Source organism: Equus quagga, chromosome 8 (genome assembly GCF_021613505.1).
Source record: "Equus quagga isolate Etosha38 chromosome 8, UCLA_HA_Equagga_1.0, whole genome shotgun sequence".
NCBI classification, from domain to species: domain Eukaryota; kingdom Metazoa; phylum Chordata; class Mammalia; order Perissodactyla; family Equidae; genus Equus; species Equus quagga.
The window spans coordinates 9,904,119-9,928,266 of NC_060274.1; the positions used below are offsets into that span (position 1 = coordinate 9,904,119).

The 24,148-nt window shown below is 42.3% G+C and overlaps 1 protein-coding gene across 3 annotated transcripts in view; it reads right to left on the reverse strand.

Moving 5' to 3' along the window:
* Positions 1–24,148, reverse strand: part of SNX9 (sorting nexin 9) — a 94,655-nt gene that overhangs the window by 2,404 nt on the left and 68,103 nt on the right. For 2 of the 3 annotated variants that reach the window (XM_046668840.1, XM_046668839.1), the window contains exons 10-17: positions 18,093–18,223; positions 13,985–14,088; positions 12,617–12,720; positions 9,861–9,938; positions 6,467–6,543; positions 5,285–5,374; positions 3,061–3,175; positions 923–1,014 (exon numbers count right to left, since the gene is read on the reverse strand). In XM_046668840.1, the coding sequence (XP_046524796.1) occupies positions 923–1,014; positions 3,061–3,175; positions 5,285–5,374; positions 6,467–6,543; positions 9,861–9,938; positions 12,617–12,720; positions 13,985–14,088; positions 18,093–18,223 (791 nt within the window). The other variant, XM_046668842.1, reaches the window with a different exon arrangement.

Genomic DNA, 24,148 nt, shown 5'->3' on the forward strand with positions numbered 1-24,148 from the left:
CGTAATCTGTTATTCTAACACCTGATGAAAGGCAGCCCTACTGACACCAACTAATAGAAAAGTGTCTGGTTAGAGAGCGCAGGAGCCGCACACTGCAAGGGAGAAGCAGCTGGTGGGAATTCTTTCTGTAAACTCAGCTCCGACCCCCAGTTCACAACACGCATGGGGCGCCTCAGCCAGAGCTCCCTCTCAAGCACCCGCCGTCGGAGACGCGAGTTCGGCAGCGTCCAGCCCAAAGGCAACAAGGCCTGCACGTGAGCGTGGGGCTTGCCTGCCACGTCCCTGAAGACACATGAGCTAACACCACAGAACAGTGGGGACCTTAGGAAGAAACACGGCCACCAACACACGGTCAACTACAACGTCACAGAACTTGTCTTCAGGTCTGCGTTTCCATGCAAGATCTTTCTTTTCTGTACACTGATAAACAACAAAATTACTACGTAGAGGCATAAGAGTTTATGTTTTCATGATTGTTCTCTGAATGAAAGTATTTAAGGTTTCGCTCTCTTTTGTTTTCTTTCTGGAATTCCTCTTATGCACTGTGAAACCTCCCTCATAAACAGCCTGCCCGCGGTGTGTGCCGTGCCAGGCTCCGCGGAGAGCGTGCCGTGCAGTGTCCCTGTGCCCAGAGGCTGGGAGGGACTCAGGAACGACACAGTCAGGACTTCTGGGACCTCACGACTAGCGTCCAACACCCCTTCTTCTTCAAAAGAAAACCTTTTCTAACCCAGTGTTACTCAAAAAAGAAAAAGCAGACAGAATTAAGAGATTTGAAAAAACCCTTGCTCAGTATTTGGCCTCCTTTGGTTTGTTACTGAGCATTACAAAAACACCAACGGATCGACTTCATCCGGTCCGAGTTGGCAAGCAGGAGCCCTCTCTCCAGGCCCCGCACAGCCCAGGGAGGCAGGCGGCTTACCGTCTCGTAGAAATGCACCTGCTGCTCCAGGTACAGGCGGATGACGCTGTTGTAGTCGTAGATCCGGTTACTGTGAAAGTGGTTCATCTCGGCTGCAAGCAAAACCAAGACGTCAGTCAGCCCCAGGCGCCAGAGGACAATACCTGGCCCCCTGCTCACGTAGGACTCATCGCTGCCAGGTTTAACCTGGCTGCAGGGCATTGCCGGTTCTTGGCAAATCACTTTACAAAGAGGCTAGAAAAGCAACTGGATCAGTTAATGGCAAACAACACTTTTTAGTAGATGGATGATTTTTTGCTGATTTGCATGTTAAATACGATGAAACCCAAAACGGATTATCACCCAAATGTGGACTATTGTTCTAATGGAACTGATGGAGCAGGAAACCACTTGGTGGTAATTCTCCTCAGATGACTGCGGGTCAGAATGCCATGTCTGTTTGCAGCGGAGCTGGCAAGGCCCCAGTGGGCCATGTTCCCTCTTGCACAGCGACCGCCTAGGCAGGTGTCTCAGGGCCTTTGGAAGGCTGGGCAGACGAGCAGACGCAGTGGAGACCCTCTTCAGTAATGGCGCTTTGCAGCCTGAGCACCAGGGCTGTCAGGATGCAACCTCTCACCAGGCGAGAGCATCTGACACCCACTCTTCATCTTGGCTGAAAGTACAGTTTCAGCACATGAATCCCCTATTGAAGTTTGCCTCTCAACACCGTCCCCACCCCATCACAGCTCTGGCGAGGCCTTCCTTGTCGGAGCCCCTCATCGCCTCCCCACCTGCCTTTGCCCTGATATCCCGGGTGCAGAAAGCCAAGGGCTGGTGTAAATTCCTACAGAAAGCTAATTGTTCTGGGTGGTGGCAGTTCTTTTTTTTTGGGTGAAGAAGATTCACCCTGAGCTAACATCTGTGCCAATCTTCCTCTACTTTGCATGTGGGATGCCACCACAGCATGGCTTGACGAGCAGTGTGTGGTCTGTGCCCGAGACCCAAACCTGTGCACTCTGGGCTGCTGAAGTGGAGCGTGCAAAATTAACCACTATGCCACCAGGCTGGCCCGTGGGTTTTACAGTAAGTCACCTGAAGTTGTATAAAACTTCTCATTTACCTCAAACACAAGTTCAAAGCCAAATTCCCCATTTCAAACCCTCCAAACCCAAATCTTCAATCAGGTTTCCCCAGTTCTGCCCCTAGTTGCCTCAGTTCTGGAACTCTTGCACCCATTCTTCTCTTTCTCCACTAATTCCCTAGGCCTGCAGGTTGTTCCTTGAAAAGCCTGCAGACACGCTTCACTCTCTTCCCCCAGCACCACATCTTCCTTAGGCCCTTAAAATCTCAGAGCGCAGAAGCAATGGTCGTCTGGCTGGGCTGCCTGGCGAACGTCTGCCCCTCCATGCAACTATCAAACTCTGCTCCCTTGACCATTTTTTTTCCCCAACAAAACCTTTAAGTGGCTTCTTAATGCCCACATCGAGTCTAGACTTTTCTGCCTGGCTTTCAGGGACCTCCACAATCACCAAAACTTATTCCCCGATAACCCGCAAGTATGCTTTATTCCTGAAGGCCAAGGGCAGAATCTTGGACCACTGTTTTGTGCGCGTTTTTCATCTTACAACATCCTTCCTCTTTCTCCTTTGCCACACATATTCTGTCCATCCACCAAAATGGGAAAAATTCAGTTACCGCTCCTGTCTGCAGGAAAACACTCAAAGACATAAAAATTAATTAACACCTTCTTTTTAATAACAGTCACACTATGCCGAAAATGCTACGTCCACACTCCCTTCACATTCTGTGGTCCTGGGGCATGAAGGTTACACACTGCTAAAGGCTGAACTTTGGAGTCTAACAGAGCTTTATGACAGGTGCTGATGTTAAGGGCTGTAAAGGCATCTCTAACATCTCTAAGACAGGTCTAATCGAGCTGTCATTCACAGTTACGGCAGGTAAATGTGCGAAAGAGTAAATAAATATTACAGATCTTCATTAACACTGGGATCCTGCAAACAGGAGGCGTATGAGGATATTTTAAATCAGCTTTCATTTATTCAACTGTCATTCACAGTTGGCTTTCTGTCCAGCAAGGAAACCAGCCACTTTGCTGGGGGAAAGGTCTCCACCAGCTAGGCGTAAACCTCTGGTCTTACCTTGTAGCGCGTACGACATGGTGCCCACGCGTTTCACCATGTTCTGCTTGTCCTGCGGGGTGATTTTACTAGTGGCAACCAGTTTATCGCTTTCTTTCACTTTTTCTATGGCTCCCTGTGAAATAGAAAATGCAATGGTATTACGAAAACAAAGCTAAAAGGATTAGTCACTCGTTTAAACTACGAGAGTGCTAATGTCTTCTACAACTGCCTTGCTACTGAACAGGAAAATGTCCCCACGAAACAGGAACATCATCGATAGGAAAAGCATCAATAGGAAAGCAGTGAAATGTAACTGCCTCTAAGTCACTAGCGAGCAAAAAGGCTGCCACTGTTGAAAAATAGAACTAAGTTAAGGTTTATAGTTTTATGTTACAACAAAATAGAAAACCCCCGAGCACACTGTTTGCGTGATATTTATAAGCCACTGCCAGCACAAGGGCAGGGTTTAAGGGGAAAGCTGGCGTTGGTGCGTTAGAAGGTCCTCTGAGGAGGGCAGTCCTGGGTGCATGCTCAGGTCCTCTCTCTGCTGTTACAGTGTTTCCTGAGCTGCTGCCTAAGCCAGCTGGTCCTGAGGCTCAAGCTTCACCATATTGTCTGTAAGCAGCACTGAATCAACTTTATTTATTTATTTTTTTTTTAGAAATTTTTTTTTTTTTTTAAGATTTTATTTTTTTCCTTTTTTCTCCCCAAAGCCCCCTGGTACATAGTTGTATATTCTTTGTTGTGGGTCCTTCTAGTTGTGGCATGTGGGACGCTGCCTCAGCGTGGTTTGATGAGCAGTGCCATGTCCGCGCCCAGGATTCGAACCAACGAAACACTGGGCCGCCTGCAGCGGAGCGCGCGAACTTAACCACTTGGCCACGGGGCCAGCCCCTCAACTTTAAATTAACACTTAGATGGAAGTAGTTTAAAAGCTGCCAAACATCTCCCACTCCAGTATCATCACACTGCTCATTACTGAGAGCTGTCTGGAAAGAAAAGCCCTCTCCTCCTGCATAAATTAGGCTCCATGCCTATAATGCTAACTCGGCTGGCACAAATTCCGAAAACACGCTAACTGTTCTGAGTTTTTCTTTTATTGAAATTTTTATTTATTTATTTAATCCCCCTCCCCCAGTTTAACTGAGATATAATTCACATATAACACTGTATTAGCTTAAGGTGTACAACATAATGATTCTGACACATGTACACATTGTGAAATGATTACCATAACGAATTTTGTTAACATCCATCACCTCACAGAGTTATAAACGTTTTTTTCCTCATGATGAGAATTTTTTAAGATCTGCTCTCCTAGGAATTCCACTTGTGGGTGTATATCCGAAGGAAACGAAATCACTGTCTCCAAGAGGAACCTGCACCCCCATGGTCACTGCAGCTTTATTCACAACAGCCAAGATATGGGAATAACCTAAGTGTCCACTGGCAGATGAGTGGACAGAGAAAGCGTTTGGAGTCTTCCATTAAGCTGTCTGAAGCTGCACAGCCTTCTTGTTTCCTATGTCACCCTTCGTGATGCTTCAATTACAAGCCAAATGCCAAATGGCCACAGGCAGGACTGTTGGGCTCACAGACCAGCCCTCGAGAGGGATTTTCCTAACAAACCCAGGTACATCGCAATATCCTGGGGGTACTGCAGTTGCTAAATACCCACGATTCTGAGGTAATAGACAGATTTTGACACAGAGACAGAAAAACTATCCATAACCAAAACCTGAGGACACCCTAAGCCAATTTCTCATTTAGTTTAAAAATATCTTTTTGCTGGGAATTATATAGTTTCCTTTTTATTAATACAGACACATAAATCAAGATTCTCATTTCAATTTTAATTAGGAAACCCTTCACGAGGCTCAGGGACAGAAAATCTTGTTTCGTCTCGACTTGCCCACAGCTCACGGGGTCTCACTGATGAGGGAAAGTACTATTTTTACTACCGTCTTGAATTTCCAACACCATGACCATTCTGTCTGATACATGACCTAACCAAATGCATAAAGAAATATTCTTCATATTTTCACTTCCCTCAAAATCACCTTTTATAGAAGAAAAGAAATGTAAAAACCACCCCTAGTTTTATGGGACCTCGCTACTGAAACACGTTAGCGGGCCCCTCCTCCCGACTCAGGCATGTGCTGACAGGCGAGGGGCGCAGGTGGCCAGGCACAAGGCCCTGTGTCACCGCGGCATCCTCCGGAAACTTCCACCATCAGGTTACCTTGTGAGTGCCAATAATATCTGGGAAGCAGCCAAGGAAACCTTTGTATTCGTGATTACACTCCATCAGGAAATGCAGATCCTTCTTCGGCTATAACAAGACACAAGGTGGTTGTTACCGGCAGAGGAATTCAGACGGTCAAGGGAAAGAAAACTGTCAGATCTGAGGACTGCTAGCCAAACCCCAGGGACCACGTTCAGTCACTGAGTGCCACACATTCAGCCTTGTTTTCCTACAAGAAAATAACCCCCAAGACTACTATACTCTCCATCACAGGTTGTCAAGAAAATGATAAAACATCGGATCATTTTCAGGTTGGTTGATAAAATTAGCAATTTGGGGTAGCCCAAAATACTGTGAGAAAAAAAAACTAGTTAAGAATGTATATAAGCAAAAAAGATGCTATAATGTCTAAATTTTAGCAGAGAATATAAAAATATTAATAAATCTGGTAATTATCTTAAGAGGCAACTTTGAATTTTTCCATTTTTCTGAATTACAGTTTTTAACAGCTATGTTATGTACAGTTCTAAAAATGCATCTTTTTTACAAGTATCAGGAGAGTGGTTAATGACCACATGAATGCGTACACATGAGTGTGTATGCACAAACATTTTCCTAGAAGTCATCTGGAAAAAGAATTTTTTACTTTAGAGATTTGAAACAACTGAGACGGTTATTCTCCTTAAGGGAACTTATTATCTATTGTCTGTAAAAAGAACTGAAATCAGGCTCCTAAAGACTGCAGTGAAAGCCATGTGGCTGGAACGAAGCCCTGCTCCATGCCAGGAGCTGGGGCAGGAGCTTCTTCTCTACAGTTGCTGAGTCCTGAGATCCTCACGGAGTCGGAGCTACTGTCGAAATTTACCAGATGAGGAAACCAAGGCTCAGAGAGGCTAAGGGAGTCCAAATGGAGACGTCCCGTACGTCCTAATCCCCTGACGGCCAAGAGGGGATCCCAGCCACTGACACTGGAAGGTATTCACAGATTTCTTGAAGACAGATTTATCCATCACTTCAGCTTAACCTACGAAACACTATTACCAAATACAGCTAACAAAGATACATAGGGCCAGAAAGGAAGAGGATAGCCATTTCGAAAGTGTCTTAAAACAGGTTTTAAATGAAACGTGCATTAACTAGTATAAAATCTTAACTGGCATTACGTGGTTCTGTTTATACCTGTTCTGCGACAAGACTGGCAATTTCTTCGTAAGTCTTCCCTGCTTCCGTTATTGCGTCATTGAGATCTGTTTCGCCTGAAAATCATTCAGTTATACCAGTGGTTATAAGTTAGACTCTCTTTTCATTTATTTAAGAAGTTTATTACAGACAATTTCAAACTTTTAAAAACGAGAGAACAGGACAATGAGCCCCCTCCACCCATCACCTGGTCTCCCCTTTAACAGCTCATGGCCAATCCTCTTTCACCTGGACTGTCTACTCCCTACCCCCCCTTCACTGGTCACATAGCATTTCATCCACAGATTTTACGTAAAAGGTAAGGAGTCTTAAAAAAATAAGGACAATATAGGAGCACTACAGCTAAGGCGACAAGTGTTCCTGATATAGACTATCCAGTCAGCGTGCCGCTTCTTGGTGTCTCCTGTCAAGGCGGCTGCTTGAATCAGGACGAAGGAAGGTCCACCCGGCACAGAGCCGATGAGTTTCTTAATCCACAGGTTACTTCTCCCCACCCCCTTTTTCCTTGCAAATTTCTCTTTGGGGGATTGAAGAAACAGTTCATCTGCCTTGGGACCCCATCTGGGTTTTGCTGACTGCATCTCTGTGGTGATGACGTAACAGTCCTGTCTCCCGTATTTTTCTACACTAGTCGTTAGATCTAGAGGTTTGATCGGATTCAGAAGACACGTTGTCCAGTCATTTCTATTCTGTACAGTGTTAGAAGCCACAAATGATCCCTGTCTGGACCTTTTATTTCAGCACAGGTTTGCAAAATGCTCCTACTCTGCTTCTAGCACTCCTTCTTTATCAGCTGAAATGCTTCTATAAAGAGAAACTTTCCTTCATCAACTTTTCGGTTACCCTGAGGCAAGTCTGAACAGGAAAAGCAGGTTAAATGCTTGATTCCTTGTCTTTACAGTTTTCAGAATAATGAGGTGATTCCCTACCATCCCCAAGGGTAACAGAGATTAACTTCGTTTAAGCATCATTGCGAGTCTGGACTGAAACAGACTTGGTATGCTTCACTCCACAGTGATGATTACTTCCGCTGATGCTCAGATCTCCTCTTCACTGGCCAGTGGAAGGCTCTTCAAGCTCGCCGCAGAGTTCTTTTTGCTAAGCAGGGGCGCTGGCGCATTTCAGGGGACAAAGTGTTTAGAAATCACCATGTGGGTGATGTCAGGCTGCCTCTTGCTACCACATTGGATCACTATTTGTAGGCCTTTTCAGTGAACACAGCAAGGCAAACTGTATTACTTTTCAAAGGGGAAAACACATGACGAGCTCATGTTGATATTTCTAATTCCAATTTAGGACTCTAGGGCTTTTCTGAATATATTTTAAAACTTCTGATTTTTATGTTTATCTCTTTCATTTAAAAAATCTTAGTTGTTAACAGTAACATAATTACACACTTGCCTTACCCTGCAATATCTACAGCAGTTCCAGAAGAACCTGATCATTTTGGAGGCATGTGAATTCTACCACATTTTTTTACGAGAATGAGTAATCTATGAAAAGACTTATTTACAGCGTCAAGTCGTCGGAGAACTTCTCCAGGAACCATTTCCCAGATTATAACTGTCTTCTCTTTCCTCCCTTCCCAAGACTTGGCGTTCACTTATCTGCACCCTCCGTAATCACAGCAGATTCAGGCAACAGCAAGTGATACCTTTGTCTCTTTGAGCAGCGACCAGGAGAACAAGTGAAGTGCTCTTTAAAAATTCCATGGTCTAGCTCTGAACAGTTTCTAAGTTTTATATGTGACTTCAAGTGACGAGAGACCCCAAACTGGGCACATTTATTATAACCTAGCAACGAATTCTGAAATGACTGAAGGACCATTGTTAGCCTTAACAACCTAATCTCGGAGAGGTCCCGTTTCTAGATAGGATGTGGATGACTGCAAGGCTGCTGCTCTCATCACAACAAGAAAACACCAAAGAAATTAAGAAGTCATACTTTTCCTCAGAGTCATGGAATCTCTGCTGGAAGGAAGAAATGCAAACACATAAACTCAGACAGTGGTGAGCCTGCGCCCCAGGCAAGCTGCTGGGTCTGGGGGCACCGAGGGGTGGAAGAGGGAGCCTTCCACCGGCAGAGGAGCTCTGCTGAGACAAGCAGGCACCCACTGAGCTTTCACCAGACACGTGGGCTGGTGTCAGGGACCTGAACCTGGAGGGGCCCCAAGACAGAGCTGGTTCTCCCACAAGGACTTTGTGGACCGAGAAGTGACAGTGGGAAGTGAGGGCAGGGCTGAAGAGCAGAGAGACCTCAGGTGAGGTTTAAGGCAGGCGTGGATTCAGATGAGCTCTGACATGGAAGGACGCCATGGGGACCAACCAGATGTTTTTCCAGAAACTCCAGAACAAACTCAAGACACTAGAGAGCCACAGAGACGAACGGGCTCTCAGAGTCTGCCCAGCACCTGAGCAATGGATATGGCTCTAGTCTTGGCTCATCCATCAACCACCCGTGGTACCCTGGCCAAGGTGCTTATGTTTCTAGGCCTCAGGTCGCCCATCTTGAAAACGAGGGAGCCAGACCAATCTTCAAAGTTCCTGTCCAGCCTAAAAGTTCTGATTATAAGACACATTTCAGCCAGGCCGATGAGAAATATTCACATACGGGGGCCCCGAATCTTAAATTTTGGTGAGACCAATTTCTTATTCCTGAGAATACTCACAGACTGACACCCAAAGACCTACCTTCCCTGGGGATCAGGAAAACACCCTGGTGAAACGCCAGTTCTGTCATTTCGATAAGTGACAGACACACTCAAATTTAAGACGTGTCACTCACCTGACAAATCCTTTTACTTCCAACCTGCTCCACAGGTCAAATTACGTAAACATAAACCAAAATATAAAGGAGAAACAGCTAAGATGCTCTCATGAGTGTTGTCAGTGTGAACACAGCTCAGTGAACTCGAAACACCACAGGTGAGCCACAGAGCTCAGGGCACGCTGAGAACAATTGTGAGTTATGGAGAGACACAGGCAACGTGAATTGGTTACTTAGTCAAAAACTGCTCCTCCCAATGACATTGATGGGTTCCGGCCTCTGTAACAGGAAGACTTGACTTCAGAGTGTGGCAGAGAAATGAGAGCAAGGGCCCAGTGTTACATATCGCCCGCCTGTTTTATTACAACCCAAGGGCTGTATCTGAGCACAAAGAAGCTGGCAAAAAATAGAAATTCTAACAACCTTCACTTTTCTCGAAAGTAACACGGTGAGGTCACGGAAGTCCCGACTGGAGTCGCCTGGCCACTTTAGGGTCAGGGACAAGGGTTCTTGACTGTGGGGTTACCGTTGGTCTGCAAGAGCCTGAAGAGGCAGCTGGTTTGGATAAGACACTGGAGCCCCAAAGAATAAACAAAGACAGACGTACCTTGATAACCACTGGAACTAAACACCGTCGCTAAACTCTGCAGCGCCTTTCCTATCTTCTGATATTCCTTGGGTAATGCTGGAAGAGAAAAAGGAAAAAATTGTTGACTAGGCCTCTGAGTGAACTGAAATGGGTTTCAACTATTTTCTAAAAGTGATTCCTTTTATAATAAAAGAAATTTGAAGTGATTCAAAATAGTCTATGTGGTGTTTTTTTTAAAGATTTTATTTTTCCTTTTTCTCCCCAAAGCCCCCGGTACATCACTGTGCATTTTTAGTTGTGGGTCCTTCTAGTTGTGGCATGTGGGAGACTGCCTCAGCGTGGCCTGATGAGTGGTACCATGTCCTCACCCAGGATCTGAACCAGTGAAACCCTGGGCTGCCGAAGCAGAGTGCGCGAACTTAACCACTTGGCCACGGGGCCAGCCCCAGGATTTAACTCTTTAAAAGAAACCATAATCCTGAGGTTCTGTGATACCTCTAAAAGATTTGATTGCAAGACTTACACTCATTTAAAATATTTCCAAAAAAGGAAATAGCTTTCAAAGAATATACAGATTTAAATGATCTGCTATTATGGCCTCCTAAGAGTTTATAGCTAAAATTAATTATTTTAAAATGAAATTACTATTTTAGAGAAATGTCATTCCCCTTTTTGCTAAAGAGTTATTCCCTGCGACCACGGCTTGAAACAGATTTTGTCTTTTGGTTTTTTGTTGTGAGGAAGATGGGTGCTGAGCTAATATCTGTGCCAATCTTCCTCTGTTCCATGTGGGATGCTGCTGCACAGCGTGGCTCGACAAGTGCTGCTGGGTCTGCACCCGGGATCTGAACCTGCGCACCCGGGGCTGCTGAAGCAGAGCGTGAGAACTTAACCCCCACGCCACCGGGCCAGCCCCTGCGTTTTTTTTCAATGCTGTATTTGTATACATTATTTTTTCAGTCTTCGTTCTATCCTTAGGACACAGCATCATATTTCTTTGCCATGAGAAAGGAGCAACTGTTATTACTCCTGGCATCTGGCCCTCGAGCACGAGCAGCTGCTATACTACCAGGGGTTTTGTTATTATTATGTGAATGGCAGAGGGCCATTCAGTCTAAGGCTTGGCCTTTTCTCCGCAAAGGCCAGACAGTAAATATTTCAGGCTTTGTGGGGCCACAGGTTTCTGCTGAAAGCACTCAACTCTGCCACTGCAACAGGAAAATAGCCACAGACAATGCGCAAATCAATGAGTATGGCTGTGTTCCAGTAACACTTTATTTACAAAAACAGGCAGCAGGCCAGACTTGGGCTGCAGGCCACGGTTTGCCAACTTCTGATGTAAGGCTTAGATTCCGGGTCTGGATTTAATAGATCTTAATACTGCTGTTAACTTGGCTTTGCTGTTTGAAGAATTCATCTACAAGTCACTTCACGATTCACTTTCTTGTTCATGAAAATTATTTTCTGACTTCAAAATTCTGATTCTTTTCCTTTACTTAGAAGAAAAATACCACCTTTTAAAAAATCTTCACAGAAACAGATAACTAAGCTCCTCCGTACGCTGAGTACCACAGGACTGACATACTCTGAAGGCAGGTATGTATTACTTTTACACAAACTAGAAACCATTTTTATTTTTAAGAAATAACCAAATACAACCAGTATTCTTGTAGAGTGTAAGAGCTGAAGGCCAGAAAACTCTTCGTGAGAGACTAGCACTGCCTCGAATTTTCCCAGAGATTCCCCTGGGCAGTTGCAGCTAGAGCTCAGCCTTCTCTCTGGGACTCAGAAGGCTGCTGGCAGTGAGCGCAGGATGGATGGATAGACCGGGGAGAAAACTCCTGTACCCTAGGCAGTCAATGGCATCTGTGCGAGTCCACTGCCTCTACAGCCTTCTGGGCCTCAGGGGTAATGGGGCAGCATGCTGTGGCGTGGTCCCTACAGCTGGACTCCTGTGTCTCTCCCCTGGGCCACCTGACAACAGAGCTGCACGGTTCTGGGGAGCACAGGAAAACACAGTCCAGCAGAATGACGGTGTACAAACATAGGGAAGGGAGGGGACACGAAGTTCTCAAGGACATGGAAAGAGCAGGAAAGGCCATGGCTGCCAGCGCCTCTTTCCCCCAGGCCTGCTCCTAGCCTGACCCTCTTTTGTATTTTCTATTACCAACTATACTAGTCTTTCCTAAAAATTAGGGCTTTGGTCAAATATACATCTTCCCAAATGGATGAAGATTAAAAGGCAAAATTATAAGATTAAAAATAAACAAAAGCACTCTCTAAACATGCAGAAAAAATGAATTTTCCATAGGTTACAAACTGCAAATAACTGGAAATATTTAAGTGAACATGGTGCGGCTTCTTTTTGTGAGGAAGATTGGCCCTGAGCTAACATCTGTGCCAATCCTCCTCCATTTTGTATATGGGATGCTGCCACAGCATGGCTCGATGAGCAATGTGTAGGTCTGTGCCCAGGATCAGAACCTGCAAACCCAGGGCCCCCGAAGCAGTGTGTGTGAACTTAATCACTAAGCCACCAGGCCGGCCCCTGAACATGGTGTTTTGTGTCAGAGTTCTTGAACTGGCTTTATTGGAGCCCCTTTTCTGTTGTCCAACTAGGGCTGAAAAGTGGGGTTCGTCAAAGAGCTCTGGGAACCATGTGACTTCAGTTCACGGCATGCATTTTTGTTTGGGGGGTACAGTTCCTCAGTGTGATGAAAGTCATAAAGCTGAGCCTGCGCCGCCACCTCTAAAAACCGGAGGACGGCACTTACGTCCTGTGCACCGCTTCCAGTGCTCCTGGCCCACGGTCAGCAGCTCCTTCACGCCATCGTCCATGGCTTTGGTGAACTTACCCACAGCATCACACTTCTGTTCTCTGTGGGGCAGAAACACAAGAAGGCACGTCCTTGCCTTTGCTATCAAATGTCCCAACAGGGTGAGGCATAAGAGTAGAAAGATCGCTGCGGTCAAGGGAGACTCTCACCAAACAGAACCACGGCTACTGTTTTCTTGCATTATTAACAACTGTCCTTTAACTAAATTAGTCTTAAAAACAGGCTTGATGCAGGTTTTTCAAGAACTACTTAAAAATCTGCCATTTATATTTTAACTCTGCTTCCATTCCCCCTCAATTCCTCGTGAATTTTAACGAAAATTATTCTAAAGTAAATAAAAGAATCATTTCTTGCATATCTTATTTAGTGAAATCCCATCACTGGAGGTACCGTGGACTATACAACAACATGGTTGCTGATGGCAGCTGCTCAACCATTCCAGCAATTCCAGCAAGCACTTTAATGAATCAGAGAAAATAACCTGCATGTGCAATCATCTCAGTGATACTGAACACACCAGTTCTCTATGGATGTAAAAAGTATTTACCCACCTGAAAAAATTAGCATAATATATTGCTAAATGAAAAAAGCAGTATAATCATAAGACAGAACGCATAGTGTGAGATGATTTTTGTTTAAACAATTTTTTCTTTAGATACGTATGTACAGAGGAGGGTTTGTTTGGAAGACCAAAGACTTAGGACAACATATTAACATGGTTTTCTGTCTGGGTAGTTGGAAGATTGTGGATTTTTTTCCTGTCAAAATTTTTGGTAACACAGAAGCATTGATTTTGTGATAAGAAAAAAGCTTCTTAAAATAAAAAAATCCCCTAAGATTTCTTATTAGTCCTTATATAGAAAAGGAATTACTCCAGATTTTCAACCAAGCCTACATTAAAAAAAAAGATAACAGATTAAAAAAAACATAGAACAAGCAGGTCAGAAATTGCTTCCTTCAAGGCAATATTCAAGGAAATTTCTGCTTTGTTGAATATTCAGTGGGTGCTGGCTGGCTCTGGGCACTGTGTTCCATCATACTTTATTGGAAATAACTACTAACCACTGTGCCAGTCATGAAATCACTGCCTTCAAGGTAAAAGGAAGCAGACTTCCATCTGTTATGGCTAGAAAGACAGTGCTTTCATGTGCCCATGACGCTTTCCTTGTATCTGACTACAAACCCCACTCATTTCATACGCTCTAGTCTGACAATCGGAATTCCAGTTGTAGTTGTACTGGCCAAAACCTGTAAGCAAAGATGGCGGACACAGTCTGAGAAGGAAAGTTTGGCAATCTCTCTTACATTTCTAGCAAGTCTAAGTCAGGGGCCTCTGGTTCCATGGTGGAAAATATCATAACTCCCACCAGCTCGTCTTTCTCAGCCTTCCTCTTCCCAGTTTTCCACTCCTGTAAATAGGAACATTGTAACGTTACAGTGAAAAGCAAAGTCAAACTGGTCTTTCAAAATTCCCTAACAGAATCAGCTCGCTGATCATCTTTATTTTTCTAACTTTCAGGAAGCAGCTCCCACGCCATATCCCTCTGCACCATGGACCAAATGCCCACACATCCCAAGTGCAATCCTGCATGTGAACGTGCCACTGCACAACGGTCCCATGAGCCCAGGACCTTCGGAGTGAGGTGAGTCAGCCACTTGCCTTGCCCACTGCACACCAACAGAAACACGGCGACAACAAACACACCCTAGCAATGTGGACAAATTGCTCAAACTTTTAGGTTAACTGCTTTCTAAAAAAGGTTAAAGCTTTTCTAAAATATAATATAGGAACCCATATTATGAGCTATTTATAAAAAACATATTATTGCAAGATATTTATATAAAAGTGCCCAAAGGAAAAATACACAGTATAATGAATTCTCACAACGTGAATTCCTGTCTAACTACCACGAGGCCAAGAAAGCAAAGAGCTAGCATTCCAGAAGCTCCTCATAGCCTTTCCCAATCGCTACCCCTTCCTTCCCCCACAAAGGGGCCGCTATCCTCTCTTCTATGGTTATCACTTCCTCACTTTTCTTTACAGTTTGACCATCTAAGAGTGAGTCCCTAAACTACAGGTCTGCTAGTTTTCTGAACTAGCAAAGAACTCTATGCAGCGTATTCTTTGGTGTCTGGCTTCTTCTGCTCAACCTGTGCGTAGGAGCTACACCCACGCTGCTGTTGCAGCTGTGGCTCACTCAGTCCATGGCTGTATAATATTCCACTGTACAAATTATTTCCCAATTTATTTATCCATTCTATTAATGGTAGCCACCTCCAGCCCCTGCCAAGATATGAATAAAGCTGCTAGATACATGTCTCCAAGTGTAAATGTGCACGCATTTCTGTTAGGTATATATTGAGGGTGGAAAATGGTTCAGCTTTAGTAGATAATGACAAACTGTTTTCCAAATTGGTCTTACCAATTTTCACGCCCACCAGCAGTGGGTCAGAGTTTCAGCAGCAACCCATCTCAAGAACACACTTGGTATGGTCAGTCTTGCTTATCTTAGCCATTCTGGGAAGTGTGTGGTGGTATTTGCTGTGTTTTCAATGCATTACCTTGATTGCTAGTGAGATTAGGTGCATTTCTATACATCTGGTGATGATTCACATACTTCCCTTTGTGAGGTACATTACCAAATCTCCTATTTTTCTCCTGGGTTATCTTTCTTATATTCTAAAATCCAGCCCTTTGTTGGTTATATATCTTCATTTTGAGCTTTTCACTTTTAATAGCTTCTTTTGATAAAGAGAAGTTCTTAATTTTAATGTGGTCTAATTTATCAATCTATTCCTGTACGGTTAGTCATTTTTGTGTCTTATTTCAGAAATCCTTCCTTACTCTGGGGCTATGAAGATATTCTGCCATGTTACCTTCTAAAAGCTTTATTGTGTTGCCTTTCACATTTAGACTTGTGGACCATCTGGAATTGACTTCATTTTTATTTTTGATTTTATTTACAATGGAAACGTAAGAACATATAAAGTAGAGAGAAAAGTATAATAAACCCCTACAGACTCAGCTTCCACAACGATCAACATTTTGCCAATCTTGCTTTATCCACTCTTCTCCATTCTACCTTTCATCTTTTCCAGCTTACTTTAATGGAAATCTGAGACATAGTATCATTTCACCTATAAATACCTCATTACATGTCTTTAACAGATAAGAGCATGTTTTAAGAACATAACCACAACACCAATATCAACTGTAACAAAATCAACAGTAGATTTTTGTGAAGGAGGGACCACATTTTCTTTTTCCCCCAGTGACGCCATCCAACTGACCCAGCGCCATTTACCAAAAAGACTGTCCTTCCCCCACTGAACTCAGCACCACCTTTGTCATAAAGCAAGCGTCCCCTCTATTCTGCTCTACTGGTCTGTCTGTCTGTCCTTCGCCAATACTATGCTTTTAAAACTATTTTAGCTTTATAATGAGTCTTGCTGTCCCACCTCCCACTTCTTACTTTTTCAAGAGCATCTTGGCTATTCTCAGCACTTTGATTTTCTACATAAGACATCTTTTCTGATCTTCAACCCATGAAACAGTATTGGAAAATTTATTTAGGTCTTCTTTTATTTGTCTCAACAATGTTTCATAGATTTTTAGGTACACTGATCATTTTTATTCCTAAACATTCGATATTTTTGATGCTATTGTAAATTATAGTTTTTTTAGACTTTCCTTTTTGTTTTTTGCTCATATATAAACATGCAATGTTTTATATCCAGCTATCTTACTAACCACTTATTTCTAAGCATTTTTCTGCAGATTTTTTGGGATTTTCTAGGTCCACCCATCTCTATGAGCTACTATGGACCACAGAATCACCGTTTTTAGTGATTATCTAGTTTTACACTGTCATTTAGTAGGAGAGGAAAGTGTGGCCAAGAGATGAAATGCCATGGCTGAGACCACAGAGGTAATCAGAAGCAGAACCAAGACTAGAACTCAAGTGCCCTGGCTGCGCGTTCTTTCTTTTTTCTAATATATCAAAACCACCAAAAAAGCCAACGTCTAGATTTATTTTTTTAATAACAACATTCTGCATAAAACACAACCTTTAGAAGTGCATTCTAGATCAAATCCTTGGCAAATCAATCAAACAAGCCCGTGTTAAAGTCCTGTGGGGAACGAGTCAGGCAGAAAACCTGGAGGGGTCCGTGCAGTTTTGTAACTACACAGAATTCACCCAAAGAACCTAGTTTCACTACTATACAGCTACACGACATACTGTGACTGAATATCGCATCTCGCCAGGAAAACTAGAGTTTTCTAGAGCAGACCATAAGGCCAGACCTACGATACATACAAATTCACAGAGAAATGCTGAAGCGCATCAGTCTTTTCTAATTCCTGACCTGGTCACGTACAACACACGCAAATGAGCCCGTCAATTCTAGAAATAAGCGGTAACTGAAAATAAGGCCCCAAATATTTCAACTATGTTCAGTGTATGCCTAAGTCTGTAAACACATGCAGAGCCCTAATATTACGCTTGTTATTGTAAACATGTTCACTCTATGAAGAGAAAAGTACCACAAAGACGTTTAGCAAGTAAATCTCTGAAATTCCAACACGGTATACAGTATTTTATTATTTGATCAAACATGAAAATAATGTCAAGACTTTCTTCTAGGATCGTAATATATCTCCTATCTGCCTTTGGCGCCCGAGCTAACTAATGCTTTTATTCTTCAGACTGTTTTCTAAGATATGTAATATTTGTTATAAGAGAAATTCTGGAGAAAACACCTTTGGAGAATAAAAAGGTACAATAAAGAGTACAGTAAAAGCTTGCTGAGAGAGAAAACGATTTCCAAAGCAGACAATAAGGAGATGTCAAGTAGCCAATTTTGTCTTGATTTTCAAAAAAGAACAGATGACTTGGCAGAATGACAGCCCACGGGGGCAGGCAGACCCCAGCATTTACTTTGCACTCATAACTACAGTTCTGGAAAACAACTTGGCTTTGAGAAGCACAATTTAATTCCAAACCTACTTTTCCTTTCAAAATGCTATTACACTGTAAGATGAAGACGTGACCGTGAGAAATCATTCACTCTACTGCCCTCACTTCATGCTGATATCCTGCGTGCTTTGGGGTTTATCCTAGTTTTAAAAGCATCTAGGAAAAAACTCCCCACGCTATCATGTCCTTCACCGCTGCCCACCCTGGGCCAGCCCACTCCCCCCGTTTACGGGAACCGTTCCGGCAGCAGCTCTTTTGAACGTCATGACGGATTTCCTACGGTTGGGACTTACGTTTCCATTTCCTCATTGTCTTTGGAGGAAATGAGAAATCACCAAGCGGCCAACATAATTTTAACTCCTTTCAGACATAAAATTGGTGTGAATGTGAAAATTCCCAATATCCTCTAAGGCTATCATAACAAAAAGCCTTACCTTTTCATCTCGGAAATTTAGAAATTGCTGGAAAACTTCACTTTCTGAGATTACTGGATGGCGACACATCCTGGTCATCCAGGCCTGCAGTCTCTCCATGCGCATTTTGATAAATTCTTCTTCAAAGCGACCTGCAAGAGACAGGCCCGGAGTGAGGTGCAACTTCGTCTAAATGGATTACTGCTGCTCCAACTGAAGAGCCGTTTACATCGCTGCTGGCTACTCGGTAGGAAGTCATTCAGTAAAAGGGAAACCAGGGTCAATTTTTCACTAACCTAAAACCAAGCAACAAAGTGAATGCTCAAAGACCTCCAGGAAAGATACAACAGACTTGTTACTTTGAAAGAACGAAATTCCAAGTTAACAAATTAACAAACTTTTTAACTGAGACAATAATCATAGCCTCAAACTGCTATTTTCTTCAAGGATCCCTAAAATACTCAACAAATTTAAAAGCAAATTTACCTCAATATGAAAAATTCTCTTTCTTATAAAGTAACATTACGCCAGTTCCTGTGGCCCTATGAAGCCCCAGAGGCAAGAAAGGAGTGAAAGAGTGGAATTTAATAAGTAATTCTTATGAAGCACATGAAATTTCTCTATTTATAAAAATGTGCCCAAATGCAATATAATCTCAGATATACAAATTCAAATTTAGTATTTATGAAAAGTAACTTAGGGCTATAGCTTTTTCATCTGCTTTGTTTTTTAAATTACTTGAACTGAAAATAGAAAAAGCAATTTTTCCATGAATGCAATAATGGAAGCTGCTATCCCAGAACTTATGACTATTCTAAAACACAGCTTAATGGGTGATATTCTGTTTTAAAAGTAGAAAATCAGCTTAATGTACCAAACATCAAAGGAGTACTGAGAATTTTTATAAGCCTACCAAACAAAGTCACTATCAGTTAAAAGGCTCCTGGAGATGGAAATTCTGGCTACAGCCCAGGGAGAGAATCAGCTAATTCTATCCCCAAAAAGCAACTACCAAGCTGAACAAAACGCACCAAAGCAGTGCTCTGGAAACCAAGCAAAGGCAAACAGCCATCTAAGAAGTGTTTACGTTTGCAAAACTACTGAACTTCAGGCAAGAAGAGTGGGAGAATGGGGCACTCTGGCCTGGGGCCGCTCCCGTGCTTCCCTGTTGCCCCTGCACGTCCCCACCCTCTATTTGGTGCACATGGAGGCTGTGCCAGGGCGAGGCCAGCTGCGAGGACTGGCAGCTGCAGCTTCCCTGGGGAGGCAAGAGGCTCACTCGATCTGGAGCAGGAGGAGACACCCAGGCTTCGGGGTGGTGGCAGTGACAATCCAGAGGCCAAGGTTGCACGGTTGAGCCAAGCATATTCCAGGCTGAGAGTGAGAGGAGAAACAGAGGGGACTAGAAGGGGTCCAGGCCAGCCACATCCTCCTAGCCACCTCTGAGGCTACAGGCACATGTACAGGAGACACGAAAGGGCCCACGAGAAAGTAAAAGCCAGGGCTAACTTGGAAAGGACCAGAACTGTGAACGCACTCCCTGCCCACACACAGATCCATCAGCAGAGGACAGAGGCCGTCCTGGCTGGAGGGGGGCTTACTGCCAACCTACACAGACACAGGAGCAGGCCTGGGGAGCCAAACTTACCAAGGAAAACATAAAAATAATGGAGCTGCAGGGGAGACAGACTTCAGAGACGTAGCCCAGGCAAGTGACTTACCAAACAAGCAAGCGTAAAGCAGAAACAACAATGACCCTCAGAGAAGAAAAACCAGAATCCAGAGGTGCTAAAATATATTCTCTAAAATGTCTCGTTTTCAACAAAAAAATAAGAGATACATAAAGAAACAGTGAGGTATGACCCACACTGAGGGGGGGAAAAGAAAAGCAGTCACTAGAAACTGTCTCTAAACGTCCCCCTAGACTGTTTGACTCCAGCAGACAAAAACAAAAGGGCCGACAAAGCAGCTTCCATAAATATGTTCAAAGAACTAAAGGAAGCCGTGTTTAAAAGAGTAAAGAAAAATATGCAAAGAAATCAAGAAACAGGGGTTCTTAAGAAGGAGACAGAAACTATAAAAAAAATCAAATGGAAATTTTGGAGTTGAAAATACAATAACCGAAACTGCAAATTCACTGTAGGGGCTCAATGCAGACTCAAGACAGCAGAAGGAAGAACGAGGGACTCTGAAGATAACTCAACAGAAGTTATCTCATCTGAAGAACACGCAGAAAAGAAACTGAGGTAAAATGAACAGAGCCCCAGACCACATCAAGCACACCAACATACGTGTAATGGGAGACCCCAAAGGACAAGAGAGAAAAAGAGAAATCATTTAAAGCAATAGTGGGGAAAAATTTCCCAGATTTGATGGAAAACTTTAATCTATACTTCCAAGAAGCTCAACAAATTCCAAGTAGGATAAATATAAAGATATCCACACCAAGATACAGCAGAATCAAACTGCTGAAAGACAAACACAAAAAGAAAATCTTGAAAGTAGTAAGTGAAAAACGACAACATTTATGGGGAGTGTGCGCACAGGTGTGTAGCTGTGTGATGGACAGAACAGACTGGTTTGTCATCTGACACCCAGAGGTCAGAACGCAATGGAGGGACATATTCATCACGCTGAAAGGAAAACTATCAGCCACCAATTCTATAACCAATAAGCCTATCCTTCCTAACGGGGAAAAATGAAGACATTCCCAGATAAACAAAGAATTGAGACAATTCACTGATAGCAGACCTGTGTTACAAGAAATATTATAAAGAGTCCTGCAGGTTAAAAGGATATTACCTCAGGCTAAAATGAAATTACCCAAATCCACAAGGAGAAATGAAGAGCACCAGAAATATGTGGGTTAATATGAAAGACACTATAGATGTATTTTTTCTCGTGTCTTCTCTTAACTTTTTCAAAAGATATGAGTGTAGAAAGCAACAATTATCACACTTTATTGCTGGATTTTTAACATATATAGATGTAATATATGATAATAACAGCATAAAAAGAGAAGGCAACGGAGTTATATTGAAGAAAAGTTTCTATTAACTTTACTAGAATTAATATTAATCTGAAGTGTACTGTGATGTTACAAAGAGATGCATATTATATCCACTAAGGCAACTACTAAGAAAATAACTTGTAAAATTTAGTTTTAAAAATGGGAAGAATTAAAAAGGCACCTTAGAAAACATTTAACACAAAAGAAAAGCAGTAAAGGAGGAACAGAGGTATAAACAAGGCACATAGAAAACAAACAGCAAAACAGCAAATGTAAGTCTAACTGGATCAAAAATTATATTAAATATGAATAGTCTAAAAACTTTAATCAAAATGCAGAGATTGCCAGACTTGATAAAAAAGCAAGATCCAACTATGGTGCCAAGAAGAGACATACCTTAGATTCACAGACACTGACAGATGAAAAGTAAAAGGATGGGAGACAATGTACCACGCAAACAGTAACCATAGGAGAACTGCAGTGGCCATATTAAAAATAGACAAAACAGACTTAAACACAGACTTCCTGTGGAAATCTTACTAGAGACAAGGGGGAGCACTTCATAATGATAAAAGGGTCACTACATCAAGAAGATACAATTACAAACTGAATGAACACCTAACAAGAGAGCCTCAAAATATATGAAGCAAAAAGTGACAGAATTGAAAGGAGACATGTCCAACAATAATAGCGAAAGATTCAAATACCTTATTCTCAATAATGAACAGATCTAGAAAGAAAACTGGCAAGGATCTAGAAACCTGAACAACACTATCAATCACCTCAGCTTAACCAACAACACACACAGACGGCTCTACGCAACTGCTGCAGAGCTGATACATGGAACACTCTCCAGGACGACCCCACGACAGGCCATATAAAAGTCTCAATAAATTTAAAAGATTAAAATCATACAGGATATGCTTGTTCTCTGAGCATAACAGAAAAAAACTGGAGATCAAGAAACAACAAAAACGTGGGAAATGCCCACATATTTGGAAATTAAACCTATTTCTAAATAATCCATGGGTCAAAGAACTTACAAGGGAAATTAGAAAATATTTTTAACTGAATGAAAATGAAACATATCAAAATTTATGAGATACAGCTAAATCAGGACTTAGAGGAAATTGTGTAGCATTTAATGCTCATAGCAGAAAAAGAGAAAGGTCTCAAAACAATAATCTAAGTTTCCATGCTACAAAACTAGAAAAGGAGTAAATTGAATCCAAAGCAAACAGATGGAGAGAAACAATAAAAGAGCAGAAAAGAATGAAATAGAAAAGAGAAAATGAAGAAAATAGAGAGGAGACACCAATTATCAAAATCAGGAATGAAGGAGCAGCTATCCCCACAGACCTTAAAAGTATAAAGGAATACCGTGAACAATTCTGAACCCATACCCAACAACTTACTCGAAACAGATCAATTCTAGAAAGACCTGAACAACCAAAGCTCACTGAAGAAGAGAGAGCCTGAGGAGCCTTATACCTATTTAGGAAATTCATACTCAAAGCCTTCCCACAAAGAACACTCTAGGTCCAGATGATTTCACTGGTGAATTCTATCGAACACTTACAGAAGAAATAATATCAGTTCTAATCTCTTCAAGAATACAGAAAAGGAGGGAATACTTCCAAACTTATTTTATGAAGCAAGCATTACCCTACGCCAAAACCAGGCAAAGACATTACAAGAAAACTATAGACCAATAACCCTCATGAACACACACGTAAAAATCTTCAACCAAATAGTAGCAAACTGAATCCAGTAATACAAAAAAAAACAATACTATGTCAGGACCAAGTGAGGTTTATCTCAGGAACGCAAGGCTGGTTCAGCATATTAAGAAAAACTGTACAATTGCATCAACAGATGCACAAGATACATTCAAGTAGAAAACTTTCAGCAAACTAGGAACAGAAGGGAAGTCCCTTAACTTGATAAAAGGACATCTACAAAAAATCTACAGCTAACATCCTATTTAATGGTGAAAGACAATGTTTTCTCTCTAAGATTGGGAACAAGGCAAAGATGTCTGCTCTCACCATTTCTATTCAATATCATACCGGACGCCTTACCCAGGTCAATATGGCAAAAACAGAAATGGAAGGCAGACAGACTGGAAAGGATGAAATAAAACCATCTCTACTCCAAGATAATGCGATTGTCTACATAAAAAATTCCCAAAGAATTCACAAAAAGCCTCCTGGAACTCGTGAAGTTAGCAACATTGCAGATATGAGGTCAATACACAAAAATTGGTTGTTTATCTCTAGATGCAACAAATAACTGGAAAACAGAAATTAGAAAACAAATGGTACCATTTATAACAGAACTCCTCAAATAAAATTCTTACATGTAAATCTAACAAAATATGTGTAGAATCTGAATGCTGAAAACTACAAAATACTAATGAAAATCAAATGTGACATATTTACACTCTTGGATTAGAAGACTACATATTAAGATTTCAATTCTCTCAAAATTGATCTATGCAATCAATGCAATGCCAATCAAAATCCCAGCATGATTATTTACAGTTATCTACAAACTCACTCTGAAATTTACAGGGAAAGGCAAAAGAAAAAGAATAGCCAAAAACAATTTTGAAATAGAACCAAGTTGGGAGAGTCACATTACCTGATTTAAAGACTTACTTTGAAGGTACACAGATCAAGAAAGTGTGGTACTGGCAAAAGGATGGACACATAAATCAACGGAACAGGACCTCAGGCCAGAAATAAACCCACACAAATCTGGTCAATTGATTTTTTACAAAGGTGCAAAGGCAATTCAACAGAAAAAGGATACTCTCTTTCCAACAGATAGTGCTGGAACCAGTGGATACCCAGATGCATAACATAACCTCCACCTTACCCTACCTCACATCTTATACAAACATTAACTCAAAAGGCATGGTCGACCTAAATGGAAAACCTAAAACTACCAAATTTGTAGAGGAAAATATCAATGTGAACTTGGGTCAGGTCAAGAGGTCTTGGTCACAATGCCTAAAGCACAATCCATAAACGAAACAATTGACACAATGGGCTTTATTAAAATT